The following is an 11,280-nucleotide window of genomic DNA, read 5'->3' as shown; positions in this document are numbered from 1 at the left end:
ATGAGTTTTGCATTTAAAGGTATTTTAGATTGTGTGGGCTCAGACCCTGGCAAGTAGAGTATTATGTGTCCCATCAGACGTGGGAACCCCTAAAGATCTTCCAGGAGAAGCTGGATGTTTTCTGTTTTTAGTCTCTGTGACCACAACTTTTTCTTAAACTCCTTCACTATTTTTGCAAGGTTGTTTCACAGTCTATGAGCTAGAGCCCAAGTCAAGTCTGAGCTAGAGCCCAAGTCAAGTCTATGAGCTAGAGCCCAAGTCAAGTCTCAAGTCTATGAGCTAGAGCCCAAGTCAAGTCACTGAGCTAGAGTCCAAGTCAAGTCTCAAGTCTATGAGCTAGAGCCCAAGTCAAGTCTCAAGTCTATGAGCTAGAGCCCAAGTCAAGTCTATGAGCTAGAGCCCAAGTCAAGTCTCAAGTGTATGAGCTAGAGCCCAAGTCAAGTCTCAAGTGTATGAGCTAGAGCCCAAGTCAAGTCACTGAGCTAGAGTCCAAGTCAAGTCTCAAGTCTATGAGCTTGAGTCCAAGTCGAGGCTCTGAGCTAGAGTATAAGTCGAGTCTCAAGTCACTTGTGGTGATAATGAATGTTGTATCACCTGCTGTGTTCAATCCAGGCTGCTTATAAAACTGCAGAGCTATAAGGGATTCTGTAACTGTAACTGTCATTTACAGAGCACAACCATGTGATGTGCAATGCAACTGACAGCTTTATTGACTACTGTAAGTCAACATCAACCGCAGACTCTCAAACGCAGGGTAACATTATAACGTTATTACTAAAAAAACTGTAACGTTACATGATCAACAATAAACCTGTAACCTGTTTTTCACTTACAGAGCACATACATGTAGCCTAAATGTGTCTAAAACTAACACAGTTTATAAAACTACTGTAAGTCAACACCCCCCCCAGACTCTCAAACCACTGTTTCATTAATGAAATCAACACTTTTTAGGGCAGACGCTACAATTCAGTCAATAAGTAGAAGCTGCAGTCACTTTCTGGCAAGTGCAGTATTACATGAGTTTTGCATTTAAAGGTATTTTAGATTGTGTGGGCTCAGACCCTGGCAAGTAGAGTATTATGTGTCCCATCAGACGTGGGAACCCCTAAAGATCTTCCAGGAGAAGCTGGATGTTTTCTGTTTTTAGTCTCTGTGACCACAACTTTTCCTTAAACTCCTTCACTATTTTTGCAAGGTTGTTTCACACCGGTGGCGGCTGGCCAATAGAGGGCGCTAGGGCGCTGCCCTCCCTGATGGTGGAAACTTTTTATATACATGGGTCTATGGGTGGAAAGTGTTGTCTGTTTAAAATAAACATTTTTGAAATAAACAGTAAGTACTTTTTAAGGATATGTGTGTTTAAAATGCACAATAATGTGTAATATATAAAATATATAAAATATAGGTGTGAAATTAACTTCCTGCTCATTCACTGATCTCCTCTGGGGCGCTGGAGAGAGCGTCCAGGCAGCACAGCAGCGCAGCCAAGACACAAGATATGCCCATAGCAACAGAAATTAAGCCAATCAGCGTCCTCTGATGCCTGAAGGGCGCTCCAGGATCTGCCCCAAGCACAGTCAGTCAGTGGTAGAGGGACATGTGACGTTGTTGACAGCTAGCTGGATGCAATGATTTAAATACCTTATTTTGCTTCCTGTGCTTTCTTTCTAAAACAGCGGGGACGAATACAACACGGACTGTTACAGGAGTAAACCACACGATACATTTATCTGAGAAGATTAAGAAATACAAGTGTCCGAGGACACATATGAATAACACGGTGAAGCTAGCCATGCTAGGCAGAGTTAACATCGGCCTTGCGCGGCCACAGTGAGACCGCGCACCTTAAAACAGCTACTGTTTTAAAATTGACTGGATATGGCAAAGCCTCACCTAAAATATTTTTCACCAGCCGCCACTGTTTCACACCTTTACTTCTTAAAGTTTAAAGTCAGTAACACTGATGAGATCATGAGATCTAATGATGCACAACTGATGCACTTTAACCAACTGTTTACACTAGAGTTTGTTTTTTGTCAATAGAGGTCACAGCAAGATGGTACTTTGTAAGCAGAAGAGCGTCCTGCATTGTCGAGGGGATGGATCACGTTTGGAGTAAGATTTGGGTCACGAGGATGCAGTGGCACCGGAGTGTCTGTGAAACCAAAAAGGCCTGGATCATGGAAAAGCAAGGGAACCTTAGTATGTGTGTGTTTATATACCCAGGTCCTGCGTGTGAGCCCTCTCCTGACCCTCCAGGTACAGCAGACTGTATCCTTCCCACAGGGCGTTCATGCCAGCTGGACATGGCGGGACTTCCGTTGATTGGCTGTGCATCACCAACAGGAAGCCAGAGTTTGCGGTTCTGCATGTAGCGGGGGAACCACAGTCACCGACTGGACCACGATCACCTGAGAAACGCAGATCACAGTAAGTTTTATCAACAAAACCAATCCACACAGGAGACTGCACTGCACAAAAACCCGAGCTGGACCACAGTGTGACTGGTAATCTGATGAGGTTAACGTATGTAAAAGAGTCCCATGTGAGCAGAAAGCTTCAGACTATTCTGAATATTAGCTTTTCAAGTACAGGGACATCACCCCCCCGCTCAGTCTGTCTTATTTGACCGCTCTCTACACAGCGCTAACAACAAGTGTGGAGAGGTCTGACTGTGGAGACTTCTCTGCTCCGGACTCTTCCGTGTTTAGAGGTTGTTCGTTATGTCTCGCACAAAGTGCTTTTTCAGTTGTGAAGAAAAATTTGTTAGTTTCTTGATGGAACGATGGCTTTACTTTTTGCTAAAGTAACTGCTAACTGATGCTAGAAAAGAATGGTAGAAAAAGAAAAAGGCACACTATACACATGCAACAACACATTCGGCAGTGCCCAGGAGGTGGACTTGCACCTCTCCAGCTGCCAGTCCACACTCCGTATCTCTGGTCTGAGCGAGACTCGAAATGGTGCCTCCCTCCGGTTTCCAAGCCGTCCTAACGGACTGAGCTACTGCCACCTCAAGTAGCTGCCATTAGCTAGTCAGCTCAGTTAGCCATGCAGCTAGAGGTCCAATTAGGTAGCTGACTCTGCCCAGACCAGGAGGTCGGAGCCCGGGTCTGAATATTTCCTCCTCCCGGGGGTTCAAAGCTCCTGTGCTAGGGGTGTAAACACAAACAGTCTGGGCAAAGTCAGCTAAGCTAATAGGGCTGCTAACTGCACGGCAGCAGTTTACTTTAAAGCTATCTGTCCATCTAGAAACTCCTTAAAATACCAAAAGCAGTGAATAAAGTTATGGAATTTGTAAGCAAAAGTACACGGGTGTGGTTCAGCACAAGTGTTTCTTTTATATTTGTGCCACGGCCTCTCCATACTCTCTTTTTCTCAATAACGCGCTTTCAGACTGCCTTATTTTCCAGGGTTATTACGTCAATATGCCGGCTCGCTGCGCTGTATGAAAGGTACGGAGCAGCAAAGGGGGTCAGATCTGATCCGCCTCTGAGCCGGGAATGTTTGTAGTAACATAGGCGGAATGATGTCACGCTGTTTTTTTACAGTAAGCCGGAAAGCGGGATCGCCATATGAAAGCACACAATATTTTGTTCAGTGTGAATGAGCGTAGGCGGCATATTGGCCGACATTCTTTCCGCGTTTATTGCGGGATCTCTGTGTTAAAGCAGTCTTGCTCTCAGGTTCACTAGCTCCGCCATAACAACTTGTTCAGACTAGGAATACAGCATACGTGTCCAACAGAAGGCAGGGTAACTAACCTTAACACGCAGAAGAAATTAATGAACGCTAAACTGGAACTCAACTGAGGAAAAACTGTTTACCAGTTGGAACATTAACAGACAATCGGGCAGATAAAGGCTGTCAGAGAGACAGACAGGTGGAGGTCTCACCTTTGCTTCCCACTATTCCAATCTCCCCCGGCAGGCCTTTCTGTCCTCTGCTTCCATCTGGACCTGGGGGCCCCACGGACCCTATCTGTCCCACAGACCCAGTGTCTCCCTTTAAGCCTGAAAAACATCATCAACCATTTTAATTATCAGCTGAACTGAGACTGAAACTGAAAGCTGTTAAATTAACCTAAGCTGGTTCTGAGGGGAAGACCAAACACTTCACCCTCCTGTTCCTCACCTTTGGACCCCTTTTGGCCAGTTTCTCCCGGAAGACCGGGAAATCCAGGAGGACCGCAGGGGCCAGGGGGTCCTGGGGGGCCCAGCTGGGTAGGTGGGTATGTGGGGCAGGGGAGGACTCCGCCCATCTCCCCCTTTGGACCAATCGGTCCAGGAGATCCCCTTGGTCCTGGAGGTCCATTGGGGCCGTTACAACCTTTAGGACCCGGATGGCCAGGTAGTCCCATCAGACCTGTAGAACCTCGCACACCTGATCATATAAAAATACAAAAGTAGAAGTTGAAGTCCGACACCAAGCAGAGTTGTGTTTCAGCAACACGTTTTCACTCCCGACTCGTCACATTTTGGCGCTTAGTCAAGGCCCTTTGGCTTCACGCCCTGGGTACGTTTTCAGTGTCATTTTTAAGCGTTTAAGGCTCGGCAGTCAAGTTGGCAACAATAAATATACAACATCCGGTAAAGTTAGCAACAATAAACATGCAACGTCCAGTTAGAGTTTCGAAACATTACCATTTTGAAACGGCACTTTATTAAAGCCGTGAAACGTTACAATTTGTCTGGGTTTAGGCACAAAAACTACTTGGTTTAGGTTCAGAAAAGATCCTGGTTTGGGTTAAAATAACTACGAAATTCATTTAACAAGTTAACTTACGTCACTTGCATAACTTACGCAATTGATCTTAACACAGCCAGACGGACGCTGCCTCTTCTCCAGTGGTGTAGTGGTAAGTGCCACCATTTTTTTAAAAGGTAAAAGGGGCTGAAAACTCCGGTGTATGCCTGATTGTTAATGGTACATAATGGAGGTGTGACTGGTGCTTGAAGTGAATCTTAGATAATGGAAAATAATGATAATGACGGATCGCTACAAACTAACTCACGTAACTTCAATAAAAATATTTAAAGTTGACTTTTTGTTTCACACGGGATACAAACCCCGGTCTCCTGTTTCAAAGTCGGGTTCTGGTTCTCCATCTACCCCAACAACCTCCTTATTCAGTCTTTCCTGTTAAACATCATATACCTGCCTTTACCGTCACAAACTCTACAAACGCTACAGGGATCCCCAGTGCGTTACAAACTGATGCCAATGGGTCTCGACCATGCGTCCATATGTGATGAGTCGGGGAGGGAGGACGGGTTGGTTTCCTGTGATTAGTCTGTTTTTGCATTTTTGTGGACACCAACCAAGTCCATCCTGTGTCTTTTACACCGTGTCCCCTTACCAAAGGAACAAAGACCAGCTGTGCTCCAATTTCATGTTTTACAGTGCGTCAGTTAAACCCAGAGTTAGTTTTTCAGTGCGTTCCATTTGTACTCTGACTTAGTTTTTTTGCATTATTTTCTGTTTCCCAAATGTCAGACTGTTTATTGTGAAGATCATCTGGTTGCTGCTGTTTAGCAGATGCAAATTCAAAAAATGCACTGTGCAATGTTCGGCGTGGAAACCTGTCTGTATTTATGTATATAAATAACTGTATATATTGTTTTATTTCATTTTATATGTTACCATATTTTAATACAGGCCTACACCTAATTATATGTTGTGTGTGTGTGTCGCATGAAGGAAACACATTTCATTTCGTTATGCAGCCTTGTGCTGTATACTGACTAGTAAACAACCTAATAAGTTCTGAGACAGGAAGTAATAAATGGAAGGGCCTCCAGTGTCCTAGCTCCTGCTCCTCAACTCGGTCCAACTCAGAGGACCCCGAGTTCAGAAAGCAAGATGGCTGCGGAGAACATCGACTGCAGTAAAAGCTGTCGTTTTACAGGTTTTTTTTGTAAGTCGTATTCACAACACGGCCTTACTGTTGCCGATAGGCGTGCTGCGTGATGTGTCGTTTATCAACTGGTGCTGCCCAAATTGGCCAGATTGCTGTCGCTAACGACGACACCAGGTCGATGTTGCTTTGACTTGTCGTGTTTTGTGGCAAACGAAATGCATCCAACTCTGGTTTCCTTGGATTCCTGAGCTCCGCCTTCCGAGGTAAATTCAATTCAATTCAATTTTATTTATATAGCGCCAAATCACAACAACAGTTATCTCACAGCGCTTTTCATAAAAGAGCAGGTCTAGACCGTACTCTGTGATGATATTTACAGAAGCCCAACAGTTCCCACCAAGAGCAGCACTAGGAGACAGAGGCAAGGAAAAACTTCCTTTTAAGAGGCAGAAACCTCGAGCAGAACCATGGCTCAGGGTGGGCGGCCATCTGCCTCGACCGGTTGGGGAGAGAGAGAGAGAGAGAGAGAGAGAGAGAGAGAGAGAGCGAGAGAGCCTACACAATATACACACAGAGGTACAGACAGTGAAGGTAATGTTGCTATAGACTAAATGGTACAGATATTTATAATAGTGTTAATGGTAACCATGTTAATGATTATAATAACAATAATAACAATAAGACTAGCAACAATAGTCATTGCAGTAGAGGGTGTCGAGCAAATGGAACGCAACATTATTTCAGGAGTCATTACCTGTCAATGGAGCGTGGAGCGTCGGTACTGTTGTTACCTGCAGGTTAAAATGCTTTGAGTACAGGACCAGCACCCCAGGAAAGGTGCTGGGCTGGGGTGTGATTTTGGCGTAGAGGCCCCGGGATCATCATGTACCACAAAATAAAACTTTTTACAGAATTTATTAGAATTTGGTCAAAGCTTTACCAGAGACAGTTCCTCAGAGGCAGACCACCACTCTAGTTCTGAGGCAGACCACCACTCTAGTTCTTCTAGTTCAAACTGTTCAGCTCAGGATCTTCACATTAAACAGAACACCACTGAAATCAGAGTGGGTTAGGTAGTTCTCCGGTGTACACCTACGGTTCAGTTCCTTTAAGGTGGATCTTCTCTAAGTGAAGATCTGTCAGCAGTAACATGTCAGATAACATCATACAAAGATATCTCAGAGACATGGAGAGTTTCTCACCTTTCTCTCCTGGATTTCCGGGGTTACCTGGGGGTCCTGGGCACCCCGGAGGTCCCTTTGTGCCCGGTGTCCCCGGGCACCCTGGGTACCCGTTGTCCCCATCATCTCCACATACTGGAGCGTTTATACCAGGTTCCCCTATTTCACCAGGACACCCTGAAACGACAAAAGGTCAGAGGTTATCCAGTGTGGTTTCTCTGTTAAACTTTATTTAACCTGAACCAAAGTCTGACCTGGATCTCCGTCTGGTCCAGGACAACCAGGATCTCCACAAGGCCCTGGGAGCAGTCCTTTACAGTCTGGTCCAGGTTCACCTGGAGGCCCACAAGCACCTGGAGGTCCTGCAACAATAGGAAAAGACACATTACTGATGGAGAGTCAGACTAAAGTTCTTCTAAAGATCTTTAGATTGATCAGGGTAACCTGCAGTCACATCCTGACTCTGAGAATAACACTGCTACAGACCTTTGGGTCCTAGGGGGCCTTTGGGTCCTGGTGGGCCAGGCTGGGATGGGCCTTTGTGTCCTGGAGGACCCGGAGGACCCTTATCTCCTGGAAGACCATAACAACCTGGAGGACCCGGCATACCCAGACCTAGACAGACAGACAGACGTTATCATTGTGATGCTGACGGAAGTCCCAGAGACTCCAAACTTTATTTTACTAAATAAAAAAGAACGGATGTCTCAAAAATGTCTCTAACTGAACTTTGACAAGTCAGAGGTTCATTAAGCTTCACGCAAACAGCATGCTTCTACTTTGATTCATTTTTGAATCTGCTGTTAAGCCACATCTTTGTGACCCTGATCTAAATGTTGGACACAGTAGGAAATCATCTTCACTATAGGCCCTTCGTCGCTCTGAGGTTTGGACAAAATGTTTGTTTCAATTGCAGCAGGTGGGGAAAGCTGTTCCTTTAATATTTCATGTTCATCCTCAGTATGAGAAGTTTCTTCAGGAGTCACTGCAGCAGTCCCTCATTCACACGTCTCTGCTGCCATTTAATTGTCCTTTTCCCAATGCTTTTGGCTCAGAGTTAGCGCTCCTCTGGGTTGATTAGAGGATCATTAAGATCACCTGTTCCACAGGGTGAGGGGACTGACTCCTCAGCACTGATTGAGAGCAGGTGTGACGACACCTGTTCTTGAAGGCATAAGAGAGGTGAAGAGTTGATATTTTTTATTATGTGGTTAGGACGATTGTCTAAGACCTGTGGAATCAGTACCTCCACAACGGAGATGCTTCAGTTGGAATCCCATGAAGTATGGACCTTTTGGTCCAGAGTACTGCAAGGGCCTAAAACCAAGACCTGAACCTGTCCCGTACCTGCTCCATTCAGACCTTACTTGATTGAACCTGCCTGGTATTTGAGCCCCAAACCCAACCCGAGGCTGAGGCCTTTGGAAAAACTTTCTCATAAAGGAAAAATAACTGACAACAGAATACGGCATGTCAGCACGCCCTGCAGTCAAACACCAGCATCTAACTCAACAGAATTACCACTGAGTGGATCAACTTCACCTTTTCCCAGTAGCCAGATGAGCATGGCTGCTAAACGTCTGTCCAGCTGAACTTTACAACAGTCCAAACAGTAATAATCCAGAACAGAATTTTGTGCCAACTCCGACACCCGGCTCTTTGACAGGAGAAGTTGTGGAGGAAGGCTGGAGCTTTTTACCTGTGGTCACAACATGATCATGATGTTTCCTCACTGCAGTGGCCTTCCCTGAATCAGTGGGAATTTTTAAGAAGCTCCAATTTTGCAAGCCTTTGTGGTATTTCGTCCTTTACTGCCTGCCAGCTCGTCAGACTAATGCAACACATTGGCTACACATTCAACCCGAGGCGAGCTTTACGCTACACAATCGTTACACTACCTACCCGACACATGACCTGTCAGGTTGCTGAACTAAAATTTTTGTCACATGATATCAGGAGGCTGTATATGTGGGGAGATGGATCGTCTCGTCACACAAGTACCGTAAAACTTAGGTTAAAAACCCGGGCTTTTATTTGCTAATATCACTGAATTGACCCCGCCTATATTTGGGTATGAATATTAAAATGAGATGCTGCATCTCAAGGAGCTATCCTTCAATAAATTAAATTCAATATTTCTTGGTAATATGGTATCAAATATTATCAAATACACGTCATTCATTTGATCTAGCTCCGACAGACGGCGTTATGCGCTTTTATTTTGAAGGCAGCAACGTATGGAAAACAACAACGCGGTGCAGGATGAGAGAAGTTAGCACACAGAGAGCGATGGACTTCACATCACAGGATTCACAACTATGGCTCTCCCCCCATTCATTTAGACACAAGCCTGATCTTGTCTGAAATAACTGCGTGGAGGCGTTACCAAGATGGCTGCCGAGTAGCGGGACACTGAACACTGAGGTTCCCACCGAGGCTAGGGAATGCATTATGTCGATGAGATTTACTCACAGTTATAGAAGAAAAAACGTGAGAGACTCATACCTCTGGTCCCCCTGTCCCCCTTCACTCCTTTCAGTCCATCCAGTCCATGAAGTCCCAGCGGTCCAGGAGGACCTGACACCACAATCAAGCACAAAAAACTCAACATCTGTGCACTTTCATCTGTCAGATAAACACAGTAACAACATAAATAACCAACACCTAAGTAAATTTAACTGTAATTGACCCTTCGCTAAGCCCCGCCCCCCTTAGTTACTGTTGCTAAGTCTGACAAACTGTCAACGCTGCCACTGTCCATTACTGCACTCTCCGGAGAAATATTTTAAAATTTGTTGGAAAACACTATCTCAGAAAGGAGCTGTTTTGCAGTTGCATTATGTATTTAAAGGTTTTATTCAGGCTGTCTGTTCTGGATATGTCTCAGGTTTTGGAAAGAGAATAAATCGTCCTTCTCCTTTCAGCCTCTCTGGTAGCTGCTGTAACTATTACAAGATGCCGCAGGAACAGCGTTTGACCAGATCTTAGAAAAATACAGCCAGAAAAAGCTGGAAAACGACTCTTTCTGCATCAGAGTCAATGGAGCGCAGCCATGAAAGTGTCGGACCTCAGTTAGAGGGAGTCCTATACTGTGCTGTGATTGGCCAGCTGTGTATTCGGGGTGTGGCTTAGCAAAGGGTCACTTAGTATCACCTAAAACCACCCTACAGTCATCTCACCTGGAAACCTTCTACAGTGAAACTACTCCTGTAACTATTTATTTATTGTCGGGTTGGAAGACGTTTTTCTTTGCTAATCGCCATGATAATAATCTTCCATGGCTGACATGACAGCATTTCTGGCTTGAGTTCTGACCTTTGAGTCCCGGGCAGCCTGGCGGTCCTGGAGGACCATCGGCACCCGCTTTACCAGGAAGACCTGGAACACCCGGACGACCTCTTTGACCTGGGGTACCGAACACACCTGAAATAAACCAGACAGACACTGTTAGGGTTAGACAGGAAGCTTTTTTATTTTATAAATATGAACACAACAAACTGTGCTTCCAAAAACCAGCAGTCAGCTCCACTTTCTGTCTCAGACCGGCAAAATGCTGATGTCTTTGACAGTTCAAAGTTGAATTAGACTGAACTATGAAGGGGTCACAAAATGAGGAAATAAGTCCCGCCTCTTTATGAATGTATTTACCATAAATTCTCTAATAGAGAAGCCTGCATGACAACCCAGAGTTGAGACCAGGAGGCAGAGTCGCAGTTTAACACACTTCTCTGCCCTTCTTTTTCAGCAGTTACCCACCCAAAACCCTACGCAGAGTCGCAGTCTAACACACTTCTCTGCTCCTCCATTTCAGGAGTTACTTAGTGAAAATCCTATAGTGACGGTGTCTGTCCCCCGACCATCGAAATTATTTAAAAAGGTAAACAGAAGAGGAGCTGTGCATAAAAACCTCATAAAAATTAAAATCACAAGAGCAATAGTGCAAACGAATAGGAGAGTTAAATGTGGAGTCTTAAACATCAGATCTCTCTCTTCTAAAAGGTGTACTAGTAAATGAACTAATATCAGATTATGATATTGATTTATTTGGTCTTACTGAAACCTGGCTGGGTGATGGAGAATATGTTAGCCTAAATGAATCCACCCCTCCCAGTCATATTAATACTCACATTCCTCGAGGCACAGGCCGAGGAGGTGGAGTTGCAGCTATCTTCGACTCTAGCCTACTAATCAGCTCTAAACCTAAACTAAACTATAACTCATTTGAAAGTCTTGTTC

At 44.9% G+C, this 11,280-nt stretch overlaps 1 protein-coding gene across 1 annotated transcript; it reads right to left on the bottom strand.

The window, feature by feature from the left end:
- Positions 1 to 2,225: 2,225 nt before the first annotated feature.
- Positions 2,226 to 10,488, bottom strand: LOC123964173 (collagen alpha-4(IV) chain-like; the record flags this gene model as incomplete). Its single annotated transcript, XM_046041276.1, has 8 exons — positions 2,226 to 2,414; positions 3,900 to 4,016; positions 4,138 to 4,386; positions 7,066 to 7,221; positions 7,299 to 7,406; positions 7,531 to 7,659; positions 9,550 to 9,621; positions 10,360 to 10,488. Coding segments are annotated over 8 exons (1,149 nt in total), but the record flags the coding sequence as incomplete, so codon positions are not given.
- Between the last annotated feature and the right edge of the window lie 792 nt (positions 10,489 to 11,280).

The sequence above is a fragment of the Micropterus dolomieu genome, unplaced genomic scaffold, assembly GCF_021292245.1.
Source record: "Micropterus dolomieu isolate WLL.071019.BEF.003 ecotype Adirondacks unplaced genomic scaffold, ASM2129224v1 contig_961, whole genome shotgun sequence".
Classification (NCBI taxonomy): domain Eukaryota; kingdom Metazoa; phylum Chordata; class Actinopteri; order Centrarchiformes; family Centrarchidae; genus Micropterus; species Micropterus dolomieu.
The sequence above is the reverse complement of the archived record's forward strand: the minus strand, read 5'-3'. Positions and strand labels throughout refer to the sequence as shown.